This window comes from Heterobasidion irregulare (genome assembly GCF_000320585.1).
Source record: "Heterobasidion irregulare TC 32-1 unplaced genomic scaffold scaffold_02, whole genome shotgun sequence".
In the NCBI taxonomy this organism is placed as follows: Eukaryota; Fungi; Basidiomycota; class Agaricomycetes; order Russulales; family Bondarzewiaceae; genus Heterobasidion; species Heterobasidion irregulare.
Window position 1 is genome coordinate 2888470 of NW_009258198.1, and position 26245 is coordinate 2914714.

Below are 26245 nucleotides of genomic sequence, written 5' to 3' on the forward strand. Positions count from 1 at the left end.
AGGCATAATTGCTTTTATGCTTCCGTCGCGTCTCAAATTTTCCATCGATATCCTGAATATCAACTGGCCGGCTTCGCGAAGCTTGATCCCCACGACGTAAATGGCATGTCTGCCCCGCACTGCGCATAGCCGAGACTCAACCCCAGACAGAGAAGCCTCGGCGCCGGGTCAAACGCGCGCTGGCTGCGGGATCGGATGAAGGCGCCTTGCCCTAGTCCCGATGCTCGACGGAGCGGTTGCAAGCCTTGATATTGATCCCAACAACTCGCTAGAGTTTCAGACAGTGCATTACACACCTCCCTCCGAGCCAGATGGATAAATGTGTCAGTGTAGTCGAGAGATTCAGAGAGCTCCGATGATCGTATGGTATATAGCATATATAGGTACCGCAGCCGGTAGGGATGCAATCATAGGACAAGAGCGAAATAATAGCCAATTCATGCTAGAGAGAGAAAACGAACGTGGGTATCCAGAACTTAAAAGCGCAACAGTATCCTAAGTAAACGATGAATCGGAATTAAACAAATACACACGAAAGTGCTCCGGAATGTGGATCGAAGGGTGAAGCCACACCGTGCTCCAGGCGACGAAAGGCGGAACACGTGGAATGAGTGAATGCGAGAACGGCAATGTGGGCGCGGCACGGCGCGCAGGGCATAGGAGGGTGATGGACGGCAGGCACTAAAGCGATGGGTGGATCATAGACGTGGAGGAGCATGCTCGCGAGAGGGTGGTACAGAGAGCGCAAGCGCAGGGTGAATGAAGACGGTCGACACGGCCAGCACCAGCTGGGGGGGGGGGGGGGGGAGATCATAGACAGACAAATTTGGACTTGCGCTTCTGCAGCTCTTCCATACGGCTGTCGAGCTGTTGCCGCGCCCGTTCCTTGGCTCTCCGCTCCTCGTCCAGCCGATGCTCGAGCGACTGCTTCTCCTCGACGATAGACCGCCGCACAGTCGCCACCTCTCGCTTGCTCTCCTGGAGCTCGCCGCGCAACGAGTCGATCTGTGCGTTCAGGGTATCCCGCTCCCGAGCGATCTCAGTCGCCTGCATTCGGGCCTTCCGGACTGACGAACCAGACGATCGTCAGATGAAACGAGGATCGAGACCACAACAAAAATGCTTACGGTTCTTTTCGGAGTCGCCCAGCGACGTCTCGAGGGTTGTGACGAGATCCATGTGTGCCTGGAGGTCGCTCTCGCAATGCATGAGCTGCTTGTTGAGAGTCCGGATCATCGCCTCTTGCTCCGTGATCTGCTTGCTCTGCTCCTCGATTTGCTGAACCAGCTTGGGATCGGGCGCGTGCGAGGAGCCATTCGGCAGATTCGGTAGCGACGGCGTGAGGGACGTGGCTGGCGAATCGAGCTGCGAGTCCCGAGACGAGGACGCGGAGATCGGTGTCGACGATGACGCAGATTGGAATCCGTTGTCATTGCTGAACGACGACGCAACCCTGGGGGCCGGAGGCGGGGGTACAGAAGGCGGCGGTGTAGGTGGAGGAAGCTTCGAGGATGACAAGCTGTTCAGACGGCTGTATGAGAGCCCACGCTCCGTTGGCGGGCGGAGCGGCGTCGAGACGGTCTCCGGTGGTGGGATCTGAGCGAGCTGCGCTTGCAAGTCACGCACGGCATTCTCCTGCCTGCTCTTCTCCAGCTGAATCGCGTCTTTTTCGTCCTTGACGCGCTGCAGCATGTGCTGCATCTCCGCGAGGACGGACCGATGCTTCTCTAGCTCGTCCACAAGGGATTCCCGCTTTGACGCCTCCCGAATGAGCATAGTCTGCTCGCTGCGCGTGTTATTCAGCTCGGCTTGGAGCGCCTCGACCTGTTGCGCGAGTTCCGCGCGCTCATTGTGGGCCTCGGACAGATCGTGCTGCAAGCTGGCGACGACATCGGCCTGCTTAGCCATCGAGTCCTCGTGCGCGACGCGAGCTTCCTCCCGAACGAGAGCGTGCTCTTCTAAAGCCGCCTTGTACGACCTCAGCTCGTTGACAATCAGCTCGTGATCCTTCTGCAAGGTTTCTCGCTCCCGCGAGTGCTTCTCTTCCAAGTCGGCGATGGCCGCTGCTAACCGGTCCTTTTCATCCTGAAGAAGACGCTCGCTCTGCTGTCGAGACTGTTCCAAGGCCTCACGATGCGCTTCTTGCTCTGCGACGAGCGCAGCGTTCAGCTCAGCCATGGCCACCTCATGCTCCGCATGGAGCCTTGCAGTCGACTCGGCGTGCGTCCGCGCTAGCGCGGAGCGTTCCTCGTCAACTTTCGCAACGGCATCCTGAAGAGCGGCATCATGAGCTGCCTTGAGCCTCGCGACCTCGTCCTGATGACCAGCTCCGACCTCCTGGAGAATGACAGCCTGCTGCTCCTTAACAGCCTGCAACGCCATTTCGGAATCTTCGCGCCCTTGAGATGAAAGAGATGCATGATCGTCATTAGCCTTCGCCAACGCAGACGCAAGCCGCTCGATCTCCTTGCCCGACTCCTCCTCAGCCTTCGCCAAAGCCTGCGCATGCGCCTTCTCAGCCTTCGCCAGCGCCACAGCGTGCTCATCCCGAAGTTTCGCGAGGGCCGCACTGTGCTCCTCCGTCGCCGCCGAGAGGAGACGAGCCTGATCCTCATTCGCTTTCTCCAGGTCCTCCGCAAACTGAGACTCCTTCTTTGCGATGGCCACAGAGAATTCGTCCTGGAGTTCCTTGAGAGCAATCGCCTGGGACGACTGAGAGTCTGAGATGGAGCCTTCTCGCGCGATATCGGCCATCCGGAGCGAGGCCGCATGTTCTTCACGTAGACGTTCGAGAACCGTATTTGCCTCTGCCGCCTGCCGCTCGATGACTTCGGCGTGCTCGGTGCGAAGTTTGGTGAGCCCGTTGTAGTACTCCTCTTCCGTCTTTGCGAGCGCCGCGACAGACTCCTCGTCCTTCTGCTTAACAAGCTCCTGGTGCCTCATGGCAAGATCGTGAATGGCTGTTGCATGCTCCTGGCGCGCCTGCGCGAGAGCGGCGCTGGCGTCTGCTAGACTCTGACGAAGCTCCTCGTCGTGCTGAGCTTTGAGGCTACCGAACGCCTCGGCATGTTCTTGATGCGCTTTCTCCAGAGCAGCGGAAGCCTCCTCCAGCTGACCCTGAACGGCTGTCAAAGAAAGAGCATGCTCCTCCTTGAGCCGCGAGACAAGCTCGTCAACCTGCTGCCCCTTCATGCGCAGTGCTTCCTCGTGCTCCACACGAATTTGCTCGATGACAACGACATGGGAAGCCTCCGCTTGCTCCAAGGCCTGCGCCAGCTTCGCCTCCCTTTGCTCGATATGTTCCAATCGTGCGATGTCGGCCTCGTGCTTACTCCGAAGACTTTCCAGCTCGCTTGACATGTTCAGTGCCTGCGATGCGAACCGGTCAGCGTGATCCCAAGCAAAAATTGTTTGAACGCACCTGATCGCGTGAGAGGGTGCTCAGTTCATCATGCTGTCTCCGAAGCTGCTGCAGCTCGTCGTTGAGACCCTCGACGATGTCGCGATGCTGAGACTCCTTCTGTGCCATGGCCCTGTCGTCGCTGCATCAGTATATGCGCTCGAGTCACGAGAGGGAAATCCGACTCACATCATAAGTTCGTTAAGCCGTTCCAACGTTTCGTCGGCCTCCGACGTAGTCACGCTATCTGACCGCCCATGGGTTGTCTGCACGTTTGACTTGAGTTCATCAAACTGGTGCATAGTCTGCGGCGTGAGGTACGATGTAGGGCTCGTCCGCCCATTGACATGGTCCTCCCCATCCACCTCAGGGGTCAACGGCAAGCTGACCGATACAGTGCTCGAAGACGACACGCTGTCTTTTTCCTTTAAAGAACTCTCGAGCGCTGCGATCTCCTGCTCTCGCTCATTCAAGACGTCTTGTAGCCGCATGATCTCCTTCTCCAGGCTGCTGACGGAGCGCTCCGTTGTGCTGACATTCAGAGAAGGTAGCGAGATTGAGAGGTTCGGACGGGAGCGTGAATGCGAGTGAGAATGTGAATGTGTATATGGCGACGAGGACGAGTGAGATGGGGAATGGGAGGGGCTACTGGTTCCAGGACTTGATAAGGAAGTTTTGCGCGAGCGCGCCGAGGACAGCTCCTGAGAGAGCGATTGCGATTGCGATTGTGAGAGCGACCTATTCAAAAGTCGTCATTTGGACGCATGATGAGAAGGACGCTCGGGCTTACCTCGAATGAAGCGATTCTGTCGAGATCGCATGTCGGAAAAAAAGGCGCTTGTGGGCGCTCTGAGGGCTATCGCTGGATTCCCTGTGGCGGCCCCCGGTCATTCGTCGCCTGTGCGGGCCACCCCAGTCGATCGACCGCTCTGGCTCCTCTGAGACAGACGGAGCGGATTGGCTGAGCTTCACTTCCTGGATTTGAGCAGCAAGGTCCGAGATTTCGCGCAGGGCATCGCGGTATTTGGAAGTAACGGATGAAAGATCGGCGAGGGTCGCGGTGTGGGTCTGTTGGAGTGCAACGAGTTGGTTCTCGAGCGAGAGGTCCTGCTCCTTGGGCGTTGAGGTCCCCGAGGCTTGACTGCTGCCCGAACCGTTGGCCTTGGCAAAGTCGACGATGTTAGCCTCAAGGTGCTTCCGGGCCTGCGCCACCTCATCAGCGACACCGCCCAGGCGCTCTCTTGCCTCGCCGGCCGCCTTCCTCTTCACCTCCCACTCCTCCATCTTCTTCTCGAGCTCCTTGACCCGCTGCTCGCGCTCTTCAAGGTCCGTCCTCCAGTCCTCGCCGTCTTTCTTCAGGTTCTCTAGGCGCTCCTGGAGAACCTCGGCCTCGTCTCGTCGTCTCTCGCATTCTGACTCGAGCTTCTCGACCGTCTGACGAAGTACGAGGACAGACTCGTCGGACCGGGCGAGACGAACCTCCAAGTCCGCGATGTACCGAGTCGAATGCGATTCTGATTCTTTGAATCGACTCAGCTCGCGCTTAAGGTCGCTCATGGATTCGCTCGAGCTAATATGAGACTCGTCGTATGCCTTGATCTTTTCCTCGAGGTCATGAACGTAGGCCTAGAACCATGCTGATCAGTCTTGTATGAAGACACGTATAAAAATGAGAACATACCTCTGTGGACGCCTCCCGCTCCGTCAGCTTCACAACTCGCGCCCTTAACTCCTCGACATAGAGTTCGGTCGCGACTTTCCGTTCGGAGAGTTGAGTCAGCTCTTCTTCCTTCTCCTCTACCAGCTCGTTCGTGTGTCGGAGCGCAGCGCGGTTGAGGCTCAGCTCAGCCTCCATAGCGCTAATCGTCTTCTCGTACTCCTCGATCACGGGGCCTACGATTTCCTCGTATTTGCTCATCCCAGGAATGGTACCCGTCGTCGCGGACCGATGATGCTCGCCATGCTCCTTGCGGAGCCGGTTGAGCTCTTCATTGCGGGCCACGTACTTCTCCCGAAGATCCTCGTAGTTATTCTTGAGCTCGTTGAAATTCGCAAGCATCTTCTTTGATGCGCCCTCCAGCTCCTTAGACTCCGTTGGTGGAGCGTGGGAAACCTCGGATGGGGGAAGCGTGCCACCCTCTTTGATGATCTTCACCTCCTTCCGAAGCCGGGTCACCATGCCCTGCAACCACTCGATATCGTCCCAACCTTCCTCTTTCTCGTTGACCACGGCACGATTCTTGATGTTCCGGGCACGGTTGGCGTATTTGAGGGTGTTGATCGTTTCCGCAGCGTTCCACTCCGCAGGGCTGATGCAAGCGATCATTAGGGTGTGTGCGTTGCCGCCGAGTGAGTCTTGCAAGAGCCGGGTGAGCTTAGAGTCACGATAAGGGACGTAGGATGCGGTATGGGACTTTGCTCGTGCGGGGTCCCCAAGAGCGGAGATAACATTCCCCAGAGCGAGTAGGCCACTATTAATGGAGATTCCCTCCTTGACGCGGTCTCCCGAGGCTGCCGTGCGCTTGAGCTACGAAAAGAATGTCATTTTCTCGCACATAGAGCGATTTATGGAAGTTGCCTCTTACTCGTTCTGATCCGGCTAGGTCGACAAAGTGGAATTTCGAAACGACAGTGATCCAATCTCCCTCATCATCCATGCTCTGCCGAGTGTCATGATGTGAGCCGAGGGCACTAGCAGGCCGCAGGCCGCCTCCTCTGCCCATGGCTGAAGCAAAGCTGTTGGGGGTACCTGGACGGGCGCCAAAGGTCGGGGAGGATACCCTGTTACCCGTTCCTCCTGCAAACATGGATCCTGGCCGTCCGATGCGCGATGGGGATCGGCCGGTCGGGGGCAGCGGAGATGATGAGCGTGTTGGAGCGCCCCCCGAACCTTTATACTTCCTTTGTGTGAGGGTGAGCGAGAAGATAGCATGGGAACGAGAAGACTGGGCGTTCATGTCGGTCTCGTTCGTCCTTCGAATAGCTGTTCCTTGACGGATCAGGCTTCAAGGCACACATGTCAGGCGCACAGTAGAATCAAGAAAGAGGGCCGCTGGACTGACTTCATGACCTCGCCGGAGGTTTTAACAGCGACCTCGCGAAGGCCCCCCCAGATGATCGACCCATCCTTACCTTCTCGAATGTGGACACCAGCGCCATCATCGCTAAGCAGGTCGATAAGGTCTTCGTTGTAGATTTCTATGAAGGAACCCTTGATATTATAGTTCCACGTATTACCGCGCTCCTCCTTGATCTCCCTTGCGCGTTGAAAGAGGGTAGACACGGCGCGGGGAATGATACCCATACCATTTGTCGGATCCGATGGATCGGCGTCAAGGTCAATGCCTGTCATGGTGAAGGTCTTGCCAGAGCTGGTCTGGCCGTATGCGAGGATTGTGCAATTAAAGCCGTCGAGAAAGCGGGAGAGGAGTGGGAGGGCGGTGGAGGTGAAGAGCGCATGTTGGGTGCTCTCTGGAGGGTGGACCTGGTCGAACGTGAAGACTTGTTTTTTGGCGTTGGCGGCTGCGGACGAGCTGGCGGCAGAGGCAGTGCTGGCGCCGGATGCTGAAGGAGCGGAAGATGTGGCGTCGACGGTGACAGAGGTGGAAGAGGCGGCGTGAATGACGGCGCGCTGAAAACGAGCGGGGATGGATACGGTATCCTGTTTGGTGGTCGGTCGTATGCGGAGAGCTAGGTCGGCGCCAACGGGTGTGAGAGGTCGAGACGGGGGAGTTGGGAGAGAATTGAGTGAACTGACCAACTTGAACGGACGTCTGCGCCGCGCTCGACGACGACGAGGAGGTGGAGGGGGCCATGGCGGCGAGGGACGGGTGGAGATGGACGAGGTGGTTGATTGGCGAACGGTTTAGGACGCTGCTTAGTAGACGCCGAAGCGCCCGACGGCCCGGCGCCGTCGTGAACCGGATGGGCTGGCCAATCGCCTCCGTAATCGCTCTGCCGTGCTGCTAGCCGTGATCCCTCTCGCTCAGGGCAACGGTTATCTCGACGAGTTCTCCTCCTTAGTCCGTGCCAGAAGGCGTTGCCTTCGGACATCCTCGTCCGATTCCTCACCATCTCCAACTCCAGGTACAGTTCCGTGTCGCATCAATGCTCCCGCTCGTTTCTACGCATGTCGTGGCCCTTGTTCTCGACCTCTGTCCTCGTCGTCTGCATCCTGATGTCGATGAACACCTCCCGGTCCAATGAGTGCCATATTCTCTCTCTGTCATCAGTCTCGCACAACAGCCAAGCGCCATCCCTGCCTGATTGCCCTGCTCCTGCAATTTTAGGAGGCTGCCGACCATCGATTCCAGTATCACATATCTTACTTGACGTTCACCATTTTCCTTGGAACATTGGACGAATCATTTGATTGGCCTGTGCGCACTGTTGCATATCTTGTGATGCTTGACCTTGAGCGCAGTCCTGTGCGTCCATTAACCTGGGTCTTCGGAACTTTGCTCTGAACGTCCAGATCCGTGTATCAAGGTGCGTGCACAGAATTCACAGCCTGCCCAGGCTCGCGTTTCATTTTGTTTTATGTCACATACATGGCGGAATGGCATCTCCAAAGCTTCTTTGTGCGCTCATAATTGTCTTACTTTGCGTTACACCGACAGGTCTACTAGGGCGCACATACGAGTCGACGGATCCGTCGACTTTGCTTGACTACGCCGCTCAATGGCCACTTGGGTACAGTGGTGCCCGCATCTTTCTCGAGATCATGTCTTCCACAAATGGGGAGGCCCAAACGGCATGGAGAATTCGGCTCACCTCAAGCGTCTACCCTGTGTTACGTTTACAGGTGCGTCCCCCAATGAGGACCGACATGACGATCCCGTAAGTACCTCGCATAGTCCCTCGGGGCGCTGAAAAGCTGATCAACCTGCTCTCTTCTCTTCCTCGGGACTAAGGATGTCTCTGGCGACAGATGATCAAGCTACTATCTGCTACTATACACTGAAATTTCGCTTTCTCTACGGCACAAATGCCCCGAGATCATATTGCGCCGTGTAAACCTTGTCCCAGACTTGTCCCAGCCTTGTTCTCGACAGTTCGTGTTCTGGCCGTTCTCTCGCACGACTTCCGAATGTGAGAGTATGTGGGATCATCGCGTTTCTCAGTATTCTCGTTTCTATGGGCGACGCATCGTGAACCGATAGAATTGTACCCACGACATACGAGTGCGCCTTCGAATTTGTCGGCTGTTCGCGTGAGCGTGCATTCGATTTGCATCACTGGCACCGATTCAATGTCCGGTTTCAACGGTCATGCCGTTGCGCTTGTCCGGGGTGGTAACTTACGCCTGATCGAGGTAGCACGTGATGAAAGATGAGATTGGAGTATTGCTTGCTGATGCGTTTCTTCCGCATTCTAAGCCACTCAAAGCGTTCTCATCTGCCTGGAGATGACCGACGCAACCAATTACAGCTCCATCCGACTGTCAGAGACCTCGCCATCGGATTGGAAATATGTCTCAGAGGGCGGAGCCACCATCGTCTTCTCATACCGCGGACCAACCCACCCTGGTTTCGGATTCGATAACACCGTGCTGAGGCTACGGAAGCAGAGGCTACACAAACTCGCTGCCAAACGGGGGAAGTCTTCTGATGACATCGATGATGCAGACCTGGACGACCCCATGATCGAGTTCCAGCAAAAGATCGTCGGCAGACTAATCTCATCAGAGTTCCTCGTGCGACTGCGAGTCGCGCATCTTGAAAGCCCATGGCTGGAGCAGTTCGCCTCATATCATGAGCCCTCGCGCCCTGCTGAACGGAAACAGGTCGACACCATCGATCTGTCGAAACGCAAAGCGGTGCTCGCTACGGATCTTGTGGGCGGAGAGGCATGCGTGGTTGAAATCAAGGTATGGCTCTCACTTCCGCTTGTCTTCCGGCGAGGGCTATACGATATACTCGCTTCTCATGGGTGAACGAGTCTAGCCAAAGTGGGGCTTCCTTCCGTTCCCCGCTCATCTGTCGCCCCAAAGTGCACTCATCAAGACGCGCACATGCCGCACCTGCATGCACAATCACCTTCGGCACATCAAGGGCGAGCCCGCAGCGCTTTCATACTGTCCGTTAGACTTGTTTTCAGGAACCGAGGCGCGCACGGCGCGGGCCATACATGGCCTGTGGGATGCATGGAAGGACAGTAGAGGGAGTGTCAACAACCTGAGAATCTTCTCACAGGGCCAGTTGCTCAAGCCCGACGATGTGAGTCCAGGCAGCGCTTCCATTTCGCCGAGATCTTCCCAAGCTTGCTATGCTAACTGACGCGGTCCATCAAATGGACTGTACAGGAAGAGGGTGTCGCAGAGTGGGCGCAAACGGTGTTCGGCTCAAGTGACCTAGCAGACGACGACCTCCGAGCAAAGTTTACGGCCGCACTTCTTTCCATCGTTCTCGAGACACCACTTCTCCGACACCTGTCAAAGATACAGCGTACCTTGGATGCGCTTGACAGCGAAGGGCTCTCTAAGCTTCGCGCACAGGCCGCAGCTTCGTCATTTTCCTCGAATCATGATGTGGATTCCCCGATCTCAGGCCGCGGAACAGACCTCTCCGAGCCATCCATAGGAGACTGGACTGCCTTCGTAGACGCCTATCTCGCCTCCCACGATGCGCGTGACCATAGCAAACCTCTGCCGTCCGAGCTGCGATACTACACGCTCGCATACCTGCTCTCGGCCACATTCAAGGACTGCTCCGTGCTCGTCAAGTTGCCCCCGACGCGGGATGCGCACCCCGCCGCGCAGGGACTAGTGAAAGTCATCGATCTGGATCCGAAGAGTGTGAAGAAGATGCCAGGCTGGGAGGAGCTGGACCAGCAGATCATGGGATCGTACGCAGCGGTCATCGAGGATCTGAGACGAACGTGTCAGGACGGATAGTCTAGAGAGCTTCGCAGCAGAAATCTAAGTTTTGTCTCAGTGGGAGGATGGTTGTGTCTCGGATATCCGTTCGCTGTGGGATTATACTAGTTCCTTGCGTGCTTCACTAGCTCCCTGAGTGTGCGACATGCCCTCGAATCGTTGACGTCGAACCACAGGCTGGGGTTAGATCTTGGATCGGCCCGGCACATGCAAGGTCCGCCCGAGTGCGGGGTAAGGCAACCCCGCGTTCCTTTCCACCTCGAACTCGAACACACCTGCTAAGCCTCAGCAAATGGCACTCACTTCTCCATTACAATTCGCTTCCCGCTCAGCTTCTCGCCTGAGAAGGATTGCATTTTCTGCATCCCCGCGGCGGCGACATGCATCCACTTACAACGCTGACGTCGCGGGACTCACAGAGGAGCAGGCGGAGGTATGTGCGAAAAGCTCCGGGCAATCGTGTGCATGAGCATCAAGAAGTGGAAACACCTACTTATTGAGTCCACGGCCTGGTGCAGTTTCGTCACAGCGTCGCGCAGTTCGCGAAAAAAGAGGTCGAGCATAGGGCTGCTGAGATAGACAAGTCGAATACTTTCCCCATGGTGCGCACCGATGTTATTTACCCAGTCCATCAGGTCGCTGAGTTACTGTGATCAGGATTTGTGGCCTAAACTTGGCCAGATGGGCCTGCTCGGTGTGACGTGCTCGTCGAAGTACGGCGGCCTCGAGCAAGGGTATTTCGAACACACGCTCGCCATGGAGGAACTATCACGCGCATCTGGCTCCGTCGCGCTCTCATACGGCGCGCACTCCAATCTGTGCGTCAACCAGATCCACCGGCACGGCACGGAGGCGCAGAAGGAGAAGTATCTGCCCGACCTCATCTCGGGGAAGAAAGTGGGCAGTTTGGCGATGAGCGAACCGAACTCGGGGAGCGATGTGGTCAGCATGGGGCTCAAGGCGGTGAAGAAGTCGGGAGGCTGGGTGCTCAACGGGAACAAGTTCTGGTGAGCGCACTCGATCCGGCAAAACGTGTTATTTTACGTAGTTCCTCGGCTGGGTACAGGATCACAAACGGACCCACGGCATCGACACTAGTTGTGTATGCAAAGACATCTCCAGAGAAGGGCTCGCAGGGTATCACAGCGTTCATCATCGAAAATGATTTCCCTGGATTCTCAACGCATCAGAAACTGGACAAGGTTGGCATGCGGGGCAGCGACACTTGTGAACTTGTTTTCGAAGACTGTGAAGTTCCAGACGGTGAGTTCTTTCTCGCGTACTCGTGGTTTTCCTGAGTCATCTTTGTCTCACAACCCTATAGAGAATGTTCTGGGCCAAGTCGATAAGGGCGCAGCTGTCTTGATGTCTGGCCTCGACCTTGAACGATTGGTTCTGAGCGGAGGACCCCTAGGGCAAGTTTCAACTTCCGCTATCTAACGTGAACCTTCTTGAACAAACCTGCAGTTTGATGCAAGCCGCATTCGATTATGCAATTGACTATGTTCATGAGCGCAAGCAATTCGGCCGTGCTATCGGCACATTTCAATTGATGCAGGGTGAGCTTTCAATCGTCTTCAGCCATTTCACGGAAGGAATGCTGGCTGATGTACTACCGGCGCTTGTTAGGCAAAATTGCGGATATGTATACAAAGATCAATGCGAGCAGGTCGTATGTTTATTCCGTCGCACGCGCTTGTGATAGAGGGCAGATCAGTCGAAGAGTGGGTGTTTTTTCATGACGTCCGAAGGTCGCACCTCTCTCCATTGCTCACGATATGTAGGACTGTGCGGGCGCTATCCTCTACTCTACGGAGAAAGCGGTAGAAGTCGCTCTGGAAGGAATGCAGTGCCTTGGAGGAAATGGATACATCAACGGTCAGTCACATGAAGCCTTGACCTACTTGAGCGCCTGGCCCGAGCGTCGTTCTCTTTCCTCTGCCTTCCTTTTTGGGTGCACTTATCCGCCTCGTGATATCGAACGCACTATGTCTATTTCCGTCTCGCTCTGCGTCCTCCGCTTTTGGCTTGAGCTGATTTTTGGTGCCCCCGATTCAGATTTCCCGATGGGGAGGATAATGCGAGACTCGAGGTTGTACACAGTGGGCGCCGGAACACAGGAGATTAGGAGGATGCTTATCGGGAGAGAGTTCAACCAGGACTATTTGAGCTGACTGCCGGAGACTGTACACACAACTTGCTAACGAATGGATTCAGAGGTATGCCATCTGTTCTGTTGGACACGGGCGGAGCTCGATCGTGGCCATGCAATAGGTGTGCTTTCGGTCTACGGATATCGCGTTGACCTTGTGCGACTAGATTCGAAACCATAACTTACCAGGACAGCGATTCTCTCCGTAAGATGTCGATCTTCTCACGAACAAGTAGATTTAGAAATATTTAGACGTCCATTTTGGGAGCTTCCATGGCGCCCTTCTTTGACCCAATGTTCATGCACATCGTGTCTCTCTTGCGGGTAGCCTGCGCAAAGTACTTCGCACAGACACGATTGAAAGAGTTAGATAAATCTTCTGTCAGTGGTATAGGATAGCATATAGTAGTAAGTCCGCTATGATGCGAGGTGCAAATTAGCAGAGAATGGAAGGGGATGGACACCTGGAAGACACGCCTGTTATTTTCCTATGTGGGCTTACACTATGAGGCTGTTCAAAGTAGATGCGGTGCGTCTCCTCGCACACCGACAGCATCGTTCATTTCTATGTGTGGTGACGTAGGCCTCGGCCTCGGCAATGAATGCTATTTTGAGAGATTGCCTTCTGAAAAAGGGATTCAATATGCTGACTTTCGGATTAGTAATGGCAATATTGAAAAGGAGTCGGCTAGACAGGGGCCAGACGACAGAGCAGGGTGACTATCGCTCGTTCGGTCGTAGGTCGTTGTTGTTCTTCTATGTCGAAAACTGTCAACTCGATGAGATTATGACACTGACATAGCAGGAGGGTTTGACGTAGGGCAGCTGCACTAATGCCCATCGTTCGTAGAATGGATTGCTGAGCTAGGGACCGCCGGTTCGAGGCTCCTGTCAGAGTTGTTACAAAGGCTGTTTGCTGAGTTGACCGAGCCGCGGAGCCTATCGGAGAGTGAAATAATACGGAACTCAATGTTGGTCATCCTGACTCCTCCTCCAACCTTGCAAGCCGAAGTTGTGCAAGATTCTCAGCTCTGAAGAGCTGGCAGTTCAAACTATCGCATATATTCGCAGCTCACTTGGAGATGATATGGTTTTCAATCATTTAAAATGCAGTTCCAACCAGTGCGCTTTTAAATCCGACGAATGCAACTCAGATCTCGGCGGACGATCTTGTGGAGCGTCTGTGGGCCAAATTCAATTGAGTTGAAATCATCTCCTGAGTTTGGCTGGAAAGAGGATGAGTTCCCGACACATTGTCCTCGCACTCCCTTGGCAGCCACCACACGCACGAATTTATAAATACCTCCAAGGTACTCGGCTGCTCTGCCCTCCTACCCTCAGCTCGCATTTGCCTTTGGACCAGCAGCCCCCTATCTCAGACAAATCACCCCCACTTTTTTCACCTCTTACAGTCGTCGCCGGATAGTCATATATTGACAGAATTTGCTCTCACGCCAATACTCTTTCATCTACAAACCTCTGCCCCTCTACTCACCCTTTGGACGATGCTGCCGTTCCTACAGCCTACCCCTGCTTCTTGCTCCACGGTATTTTCTCGGCCCATCCATCCACTTGAAGTATTTCCTTCGCCCAGCTCTCAATGTTCCCGGCGTCGGGACGTACACCCCTTTCCACTTGATAGCCCTTTCTTTCAGCCAAATCCGACACTTTTTCCGTCGACAAATCTCCATCCGTACAACTTTACTAGACTTGACTCCTCCACGGTGTATCCGTCACCTAGGGGCTGGTCTGGAGATCACAAGGCAAACACTGCCCAGCTCTATGCCCCCTCTTGCTCCCCTCAACGATCGATTTCACCGAACACACCAGCCTTAGTTCGTGAAGGATGTGTGGACGGCGTGGGGACGCAAAATGTCATTCTTTCCAACTGTTCTTCAAAGCCTGCTCAGCGTAAGAGGACAGTACATGCGTGCTCGAAGTGTCGCGAACGTAAATCCAAGGTGTGTCTGCCCCTTGAGTTCCGCATATTACCTTTATCTAATTGTCTCAAGTGCTCCGGCGATCGCCCTGTCTGTCAGCGCTGTTCCCTTCGTGGATTACTGTGCACATACCGTGAGCACGACAGACCCCGTGCACGTGGCCCAAACAAGACTCGTCCTCGCGCTACATCTTCCTCCGCCGAGCTCTGTAAGGACAGAATTATTAGCGAGGGCTCAGGCGAATCCACAAATCGTCCTGCTCGCGAATACGGTACCTTTCCCCGCTCAAAGTCGCCCCACTTCATACATTCCGATGTCCGGAACTACGCCTCTTCAGATCTTTCTCAGGCATCTTCTGTTGCTACCTCCGCGATCGCATCTGAAGCACAATCTCCGCTCACGTCCTTGCCAGGGAGCAGGAGGCCGAGTCTATCTTCCCAGATGGCGATGTTCATCGATGGTCAGTTAGATGAGGGGCTTCGTACTCATCCATGTCGCCCCAATTTTGTTCATGCTCCATCGGCATTCGACGTTGACTTCGATAATATTGACGGCCATATCAGCTATTCAGAGTAAGCACTTTCAAGCCTTTATTCTCCACTGGCGTCTGATTTTCTTAGTAGCTCGTTGGCTGCCGCTTCGAGTTTTAGTTGTTCCTCAGCCTCATCACACGAAGATAGTGCTCCAGTCCCACGTATCTATGACCTTGAGACCGCTCTTGCTGCAATGGCTGACGCTGCGTCGACGCCGAGCAATTCGAGTACCTCCGAGACTCCGTCGCCTACATACCACGAATCCGCGGCTCCCTCACCTGAAAGCGTCATGCTTTGTCTTCCCATGCGAATGGACCAGATACAAGCCGATCTCCCGACTTATACGTACATCGCGGACGAGAATTCGGTTGACCTATCTATACCCCGCGTATATTCCACGGATCAAATAACCGACTCTCTACTGCCTATCCACCAAACTGCTTGCATGGAGTATCCGTCCCTGTCCCAATCCTCCTCTGGCTGTGGAGTAGCTCTCTCTAGCATGCCACAGCCGTCGAACTTGATGGCTCAGTGCGACGAGCATATCACTTCATTTGACCAGCTTGCAACGTTCACGCAGAATATTTTATAATCGTCCACAGTGTAATCTATAACCAAAATTTGTAATCGGATCTGTACTCCATATTCCCGTCCATTGTGTCGTGTAGCATGACCTATCCTGTATCACCCATCTAAATCCCTCTCCTCTCCTAATCTATCTTCATTCCCCTGTCAGTTAGAAAACACACTGTATATTGATTTATATCCGTCTGGTTCTCTGAAAGATCGGAATTTGTTTACATCTGAGGAAATTACGATCATTGTACGATTTTTTGGAGCAGCTCGAGTTCGCCGGAACTCATACCATCCACCAACTTCTGGGCCTCCCCTTCGTACTTTTTCAACTCTGCCTCCGTGGGATATCCCAAAAACCTCGCCCAATACGCATTCAAGTCTCCTCCGTCCAAATCCTTGCTCTCTTCGAGAGCCCTTTCCCACACTTTCGTCCAAAATTCCGACCACTCTGCATCAAATGATTCTGGGTAAGGTATGTCTTCTTCAAATTCTGACGTAGAATCAAGTGGGAAAAAGCCTTGTGCCATCACCTCCTCGTCTACGGTCGACAATGAGTGAGGCTGTGTATCATCCTGTTCATTGGACGAACCACCCTCGCTATTGGGAGAGGCTTCCAACACAGGGGGTATGTCTATCGCAGCCTCGGACTCAGACTCTTCCGCAATAGTAGAGGAGGCCACAGGAGACATTCTCTGCTTGATAGATGGAGTAAATACTCCGGCTGGCATTGACAGGGTTCTGCTGATCGGCGTAGCCTTTGGTGGATTTCGCACGGAAAATGACGAAGATCTCTTGGGAGCTCCCTTTGCGGCCTATGGTCATCTCAGCATTGATCGCTCTGACGAACGTAGAAAGGACGTACATTTTTTGAACGCTGCATGGTTTTTGGTGAGGAAAGATCGCTATCGTAGTCCAAGGATGCGGGAGCAGTGTGACGGTAGAGGGAATCACGACACGGGGTAGTGGAATGAGTACAGAGTGTGAGAGGCTGACCTTTATAAACAATTGCAATGTGGCTGTCGTGGCGATATATCACGTCAGGACAACGCGTTGCACAAGAGACAATTACCGGACAGAGATTGTCAATACGTCTGTGATTGTGACCCATCTGTGGCTTTGGCCGTGGCATAAATCACTCGGACAGGCGTGGCTTTGTCAATGTGGCTCGATGGCAGCGTGATGGTGAGTGGACCGAGCACAATGACCACTGCACGTGCGCCACCGAAGCCACGGTGGTAGCTGGCGGTAGAAGGGATGGTTGTACGCACTGTAGCAGTGCATGCAAGGGAGGGAAGAAAATCGGCAACGTTCTATCCGGCCTGAAATCGCCCTGGCTCACTACTCTACGTACAATCCCCGGCATAACATGTTCACCCCCTTGTTTGTGCTGGACAATCTTCAGAATGCCACTTTATCGATCCACGCTTGACTCTTATCGAGCTCGGTCAGACCGATCCTCAAGTCGATGGGACGTGGCTTACTTTGTATTGCACATTGCGCACATTGCATGTCCTTCTACTTTGAATGGGCAAAGAGCTTTGTGTACTCCACCCATAAAATGACTCCTGAGGCTTCTCATCTCCTTGCCTAAGCAACATATGGGCCCGGCCTGAGACGAAGCCGAAGTTGAGGGAGCGCACATCAAAATCAAGAACATAAACTTACTACGACAATTGCCTGCCTCCCGTACGCTTGGAGAACCACGTCATAACCATTCCATCCAAACTTCAAGTAGCAATCAGGATGCTGGGGTGGGTCCTGCTGACTCGTCACATTGACTCCATTGCTCGTCGGTCGAGGTTTACTATCCTCTATTGATGATTTGTCAGAGGTAGAAGTCGAAATGGAGAGGTGATTGTGCTGAGACACGGCGATTATAGCTGGCGTGGCGTATTGTGGCATAGATGATGGCGCTCGAAGGAAGGGACGTGACCACATGTCCGCTAAATCGAGTAGGGGCGGTGGTAACAGGAACCAGTCATGCGGCCCTGGACTGGGTGGTTGAGATGAAACTGGGAAGGTCGTAACGTCACGGCAGGGGTCGGGTCTGTGGTAGAAATGCGCAAATACGCGCATTTTTTGATGACGAAGCGGTGCCATTGCGATGTGAGGATGAGACTGAGCGAAGGAACAGGTTCTACGATCGGGATGTGGGAAAACAGTTCGGACATTCACTGTTAGGTTTGCAAGAAATATGTGTGGCGCACTTGGTAGAAAGGAGAACCACTCACAGAAAGGCACGCTAGAATGGCCTAGAATGGAAAATCGACGCCGCAATGTTAGCTTGTGTGTGTTTTGGCATGTTCATCTGTGACATCGCTATCACAATACCATTGCGAGAGGCATCTCTGTCATGGAATAAATGGCATAGAATGTTTACGACGGAACGAGGGCAAACCTTTCGATCAGGCCTGATAGCACGTGGTAGCGCTTTGGGGACCTCAAACTCGATAACTTTCGCTAACGCTGCTCTTCGAAGATCGACAGCATTATCGAGGACACCCTGGGTTGAAAAAAAAGCGCCCCAGAAAAACGTTCAGTCGAGGAACGAAGTTATCATGAACAACAGAGCACGCACCGAACTCGACACATTGATACCCCGCGACATGCAAGAGGTGATATGGCAAGAAGAGAACGGTGAGCCTGCCCGAAACGCTGTTCTTCTCGGAAAGATATATGCAGGCGTCTATTCTGCCAAAAGATTATCATGCTATGTATATGAAATGTCAGAAAATTGAGCACAGCTGGAGGACCGCTTACAAACGAACAGGAGGAGAGTTCGCCCTCGATATAGAACCTCACGGAATGAGAAATTTTGCAGTCATGTATGCAAAAGCCTGACAGAAGGTGTATATCTTCGATGGTTGGGATGAAATATGTCTCTGATCAGCTCTGATCATTGATTCCTAGAAAGTCTGATGTCGATGAGAAGCAACTGCCTTTGACGGTGTCCGGAGGGAACCAGATTGATTCGTAGTATGTATCAGGTTATTGTGAAATGCTGGTCATTGACTGGAACCACTGAGATATGGCTAGAGCTTGAGCTTGAGCTTGAGCGCCTGAGCGTTCAGAGACTCGACATCCAGGCCCGAGCGCATGACGGCCAAGCCGGCGTCTAATTTCAAATATTTGTCTCTATCGATGCACGTGCGCACGGGCGCTCCGAACTTTTCAGCCTTCGGATCTCGGAGGCTGGACGGACGAAACAAGATGAAACCGTTTGCTATAAGTGTGACCTCCCAGACTCTCACCCTGTCGACTCCCCCATTTTCTTCGTTAGTCCGTCGACATCGACATCCTCATGGCTTCGAAATCTAAGTTTCTTCCAGAGCCGAAAACCGTCGCAGTGAGTTCTGTCGTATTCCATCCTGCATTCACAAGCTCATGCTTTACGCGAGTAGGTGGTAGGATGCCCATTCAGGTTCGAAGTATTTTTGCTTTTTGGTTCTTGATGTTGACCAATGACCCTCGTTGAAACCAACCTTAGTGGTGGGCAGGTGAGCCTAACTCAGACTTTTCTGCATCGTTTTGTGTCTTACGACTTTTCGACCGCAGCACAGGGCTGGCGTGGACAAGGGCCCCATTGATCTCGTCGACGCCGGGCTCATCCAGCAACTGACTGATCTTGGATGGAACGTCCAGTTTGACGGCCACCATCAGTTTGAAGACATCTCCGCTGAAGCTGACCCGCCGATCGGAAAATTGAAAAATCCAAGGCTGGTGTCAAAAGTGACTGAAGCCGTCGCAAAAGCGGTCGGGGAGCACGCTAAGCAAGGTCAGCTTCCGCTGACTCTTGGGGGCGACCATTCTCTGGCAATGGGGACTATTGGGGGAACGCTCTCGTGAGTCGCAGTTCCCATAGTTGGGGCAGAGCCTGATGCGCGTCTCAGAAATTATCCCGACTTGACCGTGATTTGGGTTGACGCTCATGCGGACATCAACACGCCTGAAACGACAGATTCAGGTTAGCTTTTATAACATCTTGCGTTCCGTCTTCCGAGTCGTCTTCATCTATCGTGCAGGGAACATCCACGGCATGCCGGTTTCCTATCTGCTCTCATTGTCCGACTCTACCTCTGCTGGCCCTACCCCCGCTAATGAGCCCGCGCCTTTCTCCTGGCTCGATTCTATTCACCTTTCCCCAGCACGTATTGCGTACATCGGGCTTCGTGACATTGATGCAGGAGAGAAGGCCTTGCTACGTAAACACAACATCGCGGCATTTTCGATGCACGAAGTAGATCGGTATGGCATTGGTCAGGTGGTGGAGATGGCTTTGGACAAAGTGAATCCTGGTAGGGATAAGCCTATTCATCTGAGCTTCGATGTGGATGCCCTAGACCCCTCTGTTGCACCGAGCACTGGAACCCCTGTCCGTGGGGGCTTGACGTTCAGAGAAGGACACTACATCTGTGAAAGGATCTACGAGACAGGCCTCCTAGTCGCTGTTGATTTGATGGTATTGAAAATTGTCGACAGTCAGAGAAGATGCACATCTGATAATTTTTCGTCTATAGGAAGTCAACCCATCGCTGAAAGACCCGGAGAGTGTGAAACAAACTGTGGCCGTTGGATGTTCTCTTGTTCGGGCCGCACTAGGTAAGTCAGGCGCATCGTTTTGAGCATAATAGCATCGCTCATGTAACCTTTTCCTGTGTAGGGGAGACCCTTCTTTAACCCGGCGGCGTAATGACGGTCAATTATTGAGTCATTCTGTATCTAAGAAGAGATCATGTCAGGATAGAACTGTATCCTTAGACGTATGTGCCGAGATTTGTAGTGGGACCCTGTATGTCGAGTTAACGTGTGTGCAACTTTGTGATCGCCGGCCGTTCTTCCAGGCGCAACCACGTCGTTGCAGCGTGTTGCGGCTGGCGGCAACGCGGTAGGAAGGAGCTTCATATGACCAATTGAGACGGGTATATATATAGAACAGAGGTGAAGGGCACAGCTGTGGATCTGATCTGAAATCTCCTCTCTATATAACCTCCTCCTCCCCGCTCGGGGCTCATATCTTCGACAAGCTTCACCATGTCCGGCACACCCAGTGCAAACCCGTCTCGCTCCACAACTCCCTTTCACTTCAGAGATGTCGTACGTTCCAATCATTGGCTCCAAAATGTATTTACGCAGTTAATGATGCCATACACTTGGACGACCTCTTGATGCATCTGCACTGGCCCTGCTCGTCTTCAGGTCTTAGACGTTATCAAGCATTTCAAGCATGAAAAGGACTCCGAAGCGCACCAGGTACTCATTCTGGCTCTGCGCTTCGATGTCTTGGCTGACGTCAGCTTCTGACATCCTCTCCTGCGGTAGATCTTCCGTAGTTCTGCTGGCCACAACCCGAAGGCAGTCTTGCCGCAGACCATCAACCCCGTTTGTCTCCCGCCTTGCCCTTATGCGCAGCGCTGAATCGGTCTCCAGGATGAGGAAACCGTTCCCGGTATACAACACCCGGGCTCTACCGGAGTCATCTACTGCTCCGATCGCGCCATGGCCAATGGTTTCAACTATGCGAGCTCGCACGAGTGGGCTAACCTCGGTCAAGGGGCTCCAGAGGTCGGACCCATCCCAGGCGCTACTGAGCGCCCAACAAAGGTGGAGTATTCTTTAGATGCATTGGAGTATGCTCCAACTACCGGCGTCAAAGGTGCGCCGCCTCGGCGATGACATCTTTGATCAAACTAATTATACTTCCGTTGCTACCAGCTCTCCGAGATGCTGTCGCCAACCTCTATAACCATACGTATCGTCAGGGAAAGGCCTCTCAGTATACCTATGAGAATGTTTGTATTGTACCAGGCGGGAGAGCTGGTCTCTCACGCGTCGCTGCCGTCATCGGTGACGTCTACTGCGTAAGTGATGATTTATGATTCGTTGTTACCGATATGAACCCTCCGTCTGATCCAAACTGATGGTTGTCGGTGCAGTCTTACCAAGTCCCAGACTACACAGCCTATGATCAAGTACTTTCCGCCTTTAGAAGACTTGTCCCTGTGCCCACAGCGTAGGCTATCTTCCCCTAGTTCTTTGATGTATTTTCTGACTCATTTTGTATAGACTGGAGCATGAGGTAAATTTCTTGTTTGTCTCTACTATTCATCACAAACTGAATAGCCTGTAGAATATGTACCGCCTAGACATACAACAAACTAAGGTTAGTGTCTTATACGCGCTTAGTTCCTTCTAATATCAACTAAAATCATTCAAATAAATGAACAGAAAGACATTCGTACTCAAGGTCTTGCTGTCCTAATCGCCTCAAACCCAAGGAATCCAACTGGCCAAGTCATCGAGTACGTTGTTCTCAAGCCTTAATTGTAATCGCAATATAGATCCTCCGTTTAGAGGAAAAGACCTCAAAGAACTCGTGGCATTGAGTCGAGAAGACACTACCACCTTGATTCTTGACGAGGTACGAAATGTGAACGAAAGGATCATGTCGCCAGTCTCATTTTTTTTGCATAGTTCTATTCTTGGTATATTTATCATGATTCTGAGAAAGACCTCGGCAAGTCGGTGTCGTCCGCTGAATACATCGAGGATGTTAACACGGTACAATATCTCATATCTATCTCTGCACATTCACTCAACACAACTTGGACTTGGGTTCCCAGGATTCCGTTGTCATCATTGATGGACTTACTAAGGTCTGATTTTATTCATTGAATCTTCAAAGGAGTGTCCAAACTGACGCCTCACAAAAAGAATTGGCGCCTTCCTGGCTGGCGTGTCTGCTGGGTCGTTGGACCGAAAAACTTGGTTACCGCCCTGTCTCAATCAGGTACTGCACCGTCTGATTGACTTGTGTCTTATATGTGATTGACTGATTATCTGTGAAGGATCATTCCTCGATGGAGGCGCCAACCATCCGTCAGTATCACGGTTCTTTCCTTTCTCAGTAGCGCTGAATCTAACCCCGATTGAATGCACCACCCATATAGTCTTCAGCTTGCCGCCATTCCCTTGCTCGACCCCGAACATGTCCAAAAGGAAAAGATTGCTCTCCAGCGCCATTTCAAGGAGAAACGCGACCATGTGCTCAAACGCCTGCATGAGCTCCGCTTAGACGTCGATGTCCCACCCGTCAGCACATTCTACATCTGGCTCAACCTCGAGAAGCTGCCTCCACCGCTGAACAACGGTTTAGTGCGTTTTGTCCATTTACTACCTGTTGCACGCACCAGATTTCGCTGACAAGAGCTGCAAACATCCTCCTGGGCTGTAGACCTTCTTCGAAGAGTTACTGAAGGAGAAGACGATCGTCATCCCTGGTATCTTCTTCGACATCAACCCTGCTCATCGCAGGAACCTATTTAGCTCGCCATGCCACCACTTCGTGCGCCTCTCATTCGGCCCGCCGATAGAAGATCTGGATAAGGGTGAGTCCACGTTGCGCATATATACCGGACCTCTACTCATCCCATACGCTAGGTCTCGACGCTATAGGCCGCGTTCTGCGCAAGGCCCGCAAGGAGGGTATGCGGAGTTTCGGCCACAGCTACAAGAAGAGTATCGAGAGCATCGCAAGCTTGGATGACCACGTGTAACTAGATGTGACTGTACGAGAACGGGCTCCATCCGGGGGCGAGAGTAACATGGAGTTTAGAGAAGAATCGTGTAGATTTTTAGCATAAACGAAATTGACCCAATCTACGAGGATGTCTTTTATTTCTCGAGTGATTTCAAGATTTGAGGTTAAAGGCGTGCCATCAGTTTGAAAAAACAGGATGTCAGTCTGACGCATCACGGTCAGGAACGGCTTATCAGATAACTTGAAAGTGTCGAATGGAAGAGTATGAGAGAAGTACAGGTTCTTGTGCAAACCCTCATGTCGTGAAATCAAATGGTGCAAACGCGGCCTTGAAGGCCTGTACATCGGCCTTGTCTTCTTCTTCTGCCTGCACACATGCCTTCCAGTCCATTCTATCCTCAAGCTTCAGTAGCGAAGATAGGACCTGTCTGTAAGTCCGACATCGTAAGCTGAATGATAATTCGATGACTTTTACGGTACCCACCGGCCAAATTGCACGCTAAATGGCAACCCGTCCCTCATCCAATGTACTCGTCTACTTGCATTTGGAAATTCCACACGGAAATAACTTCCTGCATCTTGTCCAGGCACTTTTGCGCCGGCTTCCTCGATGTCAAACTCGATGCCGTGAGCTTTACCCTCATCGACGAAGGCAGATTCAACCCTGTCCTTGAGGGACAAAGGAACTGGGATGACTTGAATATGCGAATGTCCGCCCTTTGCCGATAGACGACCAACTTCGAAAAATACTGGGGTGGCGCCATGCTTGGCGTAGAAAGCACGGAGAGCAGTTTTGTATCTAGAAACGAATGTTAGAAGGGGAGAAGTGAGTGAGATGGCTCTTGAACATCTCCCGCATCGCACCACGTGTCACTCACTGATCTACTTCTTGGATGACTGAGTCTCTTAACTCATCAGGAATCGAGCTCAATGTCGCAAAATGAGCGATCGGTACGATCAACACATGGCCACCGCCTGGAATGCCTGGAATTTCGATGCCTTTGCCCTTGTACTTCTCGACATCATGCGTCGGAATCAATTGCCCCTTCGGCAGCGTCAGATAGCACTCTCCGCCGATGGCCACGATCAAATGTTTTGCCAGACTCGGGTTCGATAGGCAGAACCAGCATTCGCCCGGTCCAATCTCCCTGGGCGGACCGCGACCACGATTTCCACTGCCGTGGCGATCATTTTGAGGGCCCGATCGGCGTTCATGGATAACAGGGCAGTCGTCGATGTAGTGTAGTTCACTCCCACAGGCTCGACAGACGTATCCCTCACGCGGCTTACGTCCGCCTGTGTCACCTACAGCATGCCGTGTTGGGCAATCGCGAACAAGATGACCTTCCTGAATCAGAACAAGTAAGATGACAGAAAGGAGTTATAAAAACACAAGCTCACATTGTTACATATCTTACACACGTACCCTTCGGGTGGTTTGGTCCGCTCTGGACAGTCGTTGATGAAATGCTGCAAGGCACAGATGAGGGTAAGGAACCAACAATTTCTGTAGGTTCTAGAAAGAATAAACAGAGCGCACGTCTGTAGCGTCACAGCGCTTGCACTTGTAACCAGCAGGAGGTTTTCCCTGTTCCTCTGAGAGGTCGGGGGAGTGTGAAAGGAAGAAAGTCGATGGCACATATAGCAGCTGCATTCAGCGCGTGATCAAGTGATTAGACAGGGAAGAGGCACGGACCTCGCCGGATGCGCTTTCCGGGCTGTTGCACACCCCCCCACCTGAAGTTCTCGCCTTCATTTTCCAGCTGACGCTTGTGCAGCCGAGCAGACATGTCTGTAAACGGATTTGCTGTGGCATTTGCCGGCCGCGCTGGTGCTGGCGCTGTAGGAGATTGCGTGGCGATCGAAAACGCGTAGAACCACTGCCAATGAATAGCAGCGCATGAGAACGCGCTCATAGAATGTGGACGGCAATTATTTACCCGCTGCTTCTTGCCCCCACTTGTCTCTCCGCCGAACGAACCAAGACTGACAAACCTCGAAACCCTTCCAGCTTCATCATCCCATACAAAAGGCTCTCTTTCCCAGAAACACGGCGGTTTCCCTCCGCTGGTCAGAATGTACCTTGGCTTTGTCTTCCGGACTATTTCGTCTACAGGGGGCGCGCCAATCTTGTCCAATTCAGGTACCGGAAAAGGGGCAGAGGAAAGGGCAGCGATACAAGATGGCCAAGAGTGGGTTATCAGGATGTCGACTAGGGAGGAGCTACTGGTAGACATGATGGATGCGAGAGAGGATCCCTTGGGCACCGAGGTCGAGAGGGAGTTAGAGAGAAGTTTTGAGACAGTTTGAGAAGAGAAGTACGGTGAGGAGAATCCCTTTTCGATGTTCAGAACACAGAGCGGATGTGCATACTAGACTAGACATACATGAGGTAGTTCGGATGCCTCGTATATTTTTGACTCGTAGGATCCTCCAAGGCAAGCTATGCGCAACCCTTCTGCGGTGGTGAAGATTGCAGACTTGCCTATGCTCTCATGGTTCATGTACAGTGATGAACACGGTAACCAAGTAAAACTTACTCAGCAAAAATACATTCGCGCAGAGCTCCCCACTTGTTTTCGAGAACTTGTCGATGACTGACTGAGGCAAAGGATGCTCGCCCTGCATAACATAACACGGCAGCGGTGCTGTAGATTGAGCGAGTTAGTCTCTGAAGGTCTCGAGAAGTGAGCTGACACACCTTTCAAGTTCCCACTCAACAGTTGCGCTACATCTCCCATATTATCCTCCTCTTCATCTGTCGCCGGACCAAAGAAGTCTCCTGTGCACAATACAAGATCGAATTTGCCATGTTTCGCGTCGATAGCCTGTATTTTCGCGAACAGGTCGTGAATAGATCCACAAGCAGACCCTACAGTCAGGCTTTTTTGGAGCCAATAAATTCATCAGCATGTTTGGGAGAGAATAAATGAATATGTGGTTACATTTTCAATGTTTGTGGTGAGGGTATTGTCGACGCCATACTGTTCGGAGTTTGCCGACGCTTTGTTGGGCCTCTCAGGCACGCGTGCCAACAGTCATACAGTCATAACCTGTCATAACCCACTTTGGCTCTTGTATTTTTGGATCGTCAGCTACTTATCGCCAGGCGCCACCTAGTCTCTGATTTTCGCCTCGACAGAACACAATCGCTCTGTTGTATAAGCGCGTTAATGACCTTAATCCCACGGAATGATGCGGCAGGACTCAAGCACGCAGTACTACATGCG

At 52.9% G+C, this 26245-nt stretch overlaps 11 protein-coding genes across 11 annotated transcripts; 5 read left to right on the forward strand and 6 right to left on the reverse strand.

Annotated features, from left to right (window-relative positions):
* Window positions 1–230: 230 nt before the first annotated feature.
* On the reverse strand, window positions 231–7215 carry HETIRDRAFT_457655 (uncharacterized protein; the record flags this gene model as incomplete). The annotated part of the gene is made up of 9 exons (XM_009544635.1): window positions 231–1067; window positions 1128–3369; window positions 3422–3533; window positions 3590–4138; window positions 4191–5026; window positions 5082–5927; window positions 5986–6403; window positions 6463–7090; window positions 7158–7215. The coding sequence occupies 9 exons, from the start codon at window positions 7213–7215 to the stop codon at window positions 811–813; spliced, it is 5946 nt and encodes a 1981-aa protein (XP_009542930.1). The 3' UTR covers window positions 231–810.
* Window positions 7216–8651: 1436 nt separating this feature from the next.
* HETIRDRAFT_154209 (uncharacterized protein) lies at window positions 8652–10400 on the forward strand (the record flags this gene model as incomplete). The annotated part of the gene is made up of 4 exons (XM_009544636.1): window positions 8652–8667; window positions 8848–9269; window positions 9346–9618; window positions 9705–10400. 4 exons carry the CDS (start codon window positions 8652–8654, stop codon window positions 10293–10295), a joined length of 1302 nt encoding a protein of 433 aa, XP_009542931.1. The 3' UTR covers window positions 10296–10400.
* An 84-nt stretch (window positions 10401–10484) lies between these two features.
* Window positions 10485–12671, forward strand: HETIRDRAFT_432635 (uncharacterized protein; the record flags this gene model as incomplete). The annotated part of the gene is made up of 10 exons (XM_009544637.1): window positions 10485–10508; window positions 10561–10710; window positions 10796–10879; window positions 10935–11284; window positions 11344–11540; window positions 11602–11692; window positions 11745–11836; window positions 11907–12001; window positions 12062–12155; window positions 12336–12671. The coding sequence occupies 10 exons, from the start codon at window positions 10485–10487 to the stop codon at window positions 12449–12451; spliced, it is 1293 nt and encodes a 430-aa protein (XP_009542932.1). The 3' UTR covers window positions 12452–12671.
* A 1263-nt stretch (window positions 12672–13934) lies between these two features.
* Window positions 13935–15494, forward strand: HETIRDRAFT_415132 (uncharacterized protein; the record flags this gene model as incomplete). The annotated part of the gene is made up of 3 exons (XM_009544638.1): window positions 13935–14390; window positions 14442–14941; window positions 14993–15494. The coding sequence occupies 3 exons, from the start codon at window positions 13935–13937 to the stop codon at window positions 15492–15494; spliced, it is 1458 nt and encodes a 485-aa protein (XP_009542933.1).
* A 146-nt stretch (window positions 15495–15640) lies between these two features.
* On the reverse strand, window positions 15641–17156 carry HETIRDRAFT_380453 (uncharacterized protein). The gene is made up of 4 exons (XM_009544639.1): window positions 17144–17156; window positions 16960–17087; window positions 16341–16909; window positions 15641–16290 (listed from the first exon to the last, which is right to left on the reverse strand). The coding sequence occupies exons 3-4, from the start codon at window positions 16605–16607 to the stop codon at window positions 15721–15723; spliced, it is 837 nt and encodes a 278-aa protein (XP_009542934.1). The 5' UTR covers window positions 16608–16909; window positions 16960–17087; window positions 17144–17156; the 3' UTR covers window positions 15641–15720.
* On the reverse strand, window positions 16611–18435 carry HETIRDRAFT_432637 (uncharacterized protein; the record flags this gene model as incomplete). The annotated part of the gene is made up of 6 exons (XM_009544640.1): window positions 18057–18435; window positions 17877–17981; window positions 17710–17826; window positions 17144–17652; window positions 16960–17087; window positions 16611–16887 (listed from the first exon to the last, which is right to left on the reverse strand). Exons 4-6 carry the CDS (start codon window positions 17576–17578, stop codon window positions 16611–16613), a joined length of 840 nt encoding a protein of 279 aa, XP_009542935.1. The 5' UTR covers window positions 17579–17652; window positions 17710–17826; window positions 17877–17981; window positions 18057–18435.
* HETIRDRAFT_407882 (uncharacterized protein) lies at window positions 17467–18435 on the reverse strand. Its single transcript, XM_009544641.1, has 4 exons — window positions 18057–18435; window positions 17877–17981; window positions 17710–17826; window positions 17467–17652 (listed from the first exon to the last, which is right to left on the reverse strand). Exons 1-3 carry the CDS (start codon window positions 18084–18086, stop codon window positions 17758–17760), a joined length of 204 nt encoding a protein of 67 aa, XP_009542936.1. The 5' UTR covers window positions 18087–18435; the 3' UTR covers window positions 17467–17652; window positions 17710–17757.
* A 75-nt stretch (window positions 18436–18510) lies between these two features.
* On the reverse strand, window positions 18511–18746 carry HETIRDRAFT_100305 (uncharacterized protein; the record flags this gene model as incomplete). Its single annotated transcript, XM_009544642.1, has 2 exons — window positions 18511–18670; window positions 18730–18746. The coding sequence occupies 2 exons, from the start codon at window positions 18744–18746 to the stop codon at window positions 18511–18513; spliced, it is 177 nt and encodes a 58-aa protein (XP_009542937.1).
* On the forward strand, window positions 18742–20332 carry HETIRDRAFT_380456 (uncharacterized protein). Its single transcript, XM_009544643.1, has 8 exons — window positions 18742–18824; window positions 18880–18899; window positions 18966–18975; window positions 19034–19320; window positions 19369–19442; window positions 19501–19937; window positions 19996–20077; window positions 20139–20332. The coding sequence occupies exons 1-8, from the start codon at window positions 18780–18782 to the stop codon at window positions 20153–20155; spliced, it is 972 nt and encodes a 323-aa protein (XP_009542938.1). The 5' UTR covers window positions 18742–18779; the 3' UTR covers window positions 20156–20332.
* A 177-nt stretch (window positions 20333–20509) lies between these two features.
* HETIRDRAFT_457659 (uncharacterized protein) lies at window positions 20510–23395 on the forward strand (the record flags this gene model as incomplete). Its single annotated transcript, XM_009544644.1, has 17 exons — window positions 20510–20572; window positions 20675–20728; window positions 20798–20857; window positions 20906–21131; window positions 21191–21336; window positions 21412–21488; window positions 21542–21554; window positions 21606–21638; window positions 21704–21777; window positions 21830–21896; window positions 21950–22036; window positions 22099–22131; window positions 22190–22265; window positions 22324–22354; window positions 22426–22630; window positions 22710–22863; window positions 22916–23395. 17 exons carry the CDS (start codon window positions 20510–20512, stop codon window positions 23029–23031), a joined length of 1515 nt encoding a protein of 504 aa, XP_009542939.1. The 3' UTR covers window positions 23032–23395.
* Window positions 23311–25897, reverse strand: HETIRDRAFT_311064 (uncharacterized protein; the record flags this gene model as incomplete). Its single annotated transcript, XM_009544645.1, has 10 exons — window positions 23311–23443; window positions 23500–23814; window positions 23894–24363; window positions 24417–24485; window positions 24556–24609; window positions 24743–24895; window positions 24956–25351; window positions 25394–25500; window positions 25556–25663; window positions 25717–25897. Coding segments are annotated over 10 exons (1986 nt in total), but the record flags the coding sequence as incomplete, so codon positions are not given.
* Window positions 25898–26245: the final 348 nt, after the last annotated feature.

What these genes read in the sequence shown, in the direction of transcription:
- HETIRDRAFT_380453 (XM_009544639.1), bottom strand. Translation starts at nt 16,607, where the DNA reads ATGCCACGGCCAAAGCCACAGATGGGTCACAATCACAGACGTATTGAC. An exon ending in CCATGCAGCGTTCAAAAAAT is followed by an intron (nt 16,291 to 16,340) that starts GTACGTCCTTTC and finishes AGATGACCATAG; the next exon opens with GCCGCAAAGGGAGCTCCCAA.
- HETIRDRAFT_407882 (XM_009544641.1), bottom strand. Translation starts at nt 18,086, where the DNA reads ATGTCGCGGGGTATCAATGTGTCGAGTTCG. An exon ending in GTATCAATGTGTCGAGTTCG is followed by an intron (nt 17,982 to 18,056) that starts GTGCGTGCTCTG and finishes TTTTCAACCCAG; the next exon opens with GGTGTCCTCGATAATGCTGT. An exon ending in CTATCAGGCCTGATCGAAAG is followed by an intron (nt 17,827 to 17,876) that starts GTTTGCCCTCGT and finishes ATTCCATGACAG; the next exon opens with AGATGCCTCTCGCAATGGTA.
- HETIRDRAFT_380456 (XM_009544643.1), top strand. Translation starts at nt 18,780, where the DNA reads ATGGCTTCGAAATCTAAGTTTCTTCCAGAGCCGAAAACCGTCGCA. An exon ending in CAGAGCCGAAAACCGTCGCA is followed by an intron (nt 18,825 to 18,879) that starts GTGAGTTCTGTC and finishes TTACGCGAGTAG; the next exon opens with GTGGTAGGATGCCCATTCAG. An exon ending in ACTATTGGGGGAACGCTCTC is followed by an intron (nt 19,321 to 19,368) that starts GTGAGTCGCAGT and finishes TGCGCGTCTCAG; the next exon opens with AAATTATCCCGACTTGACCG.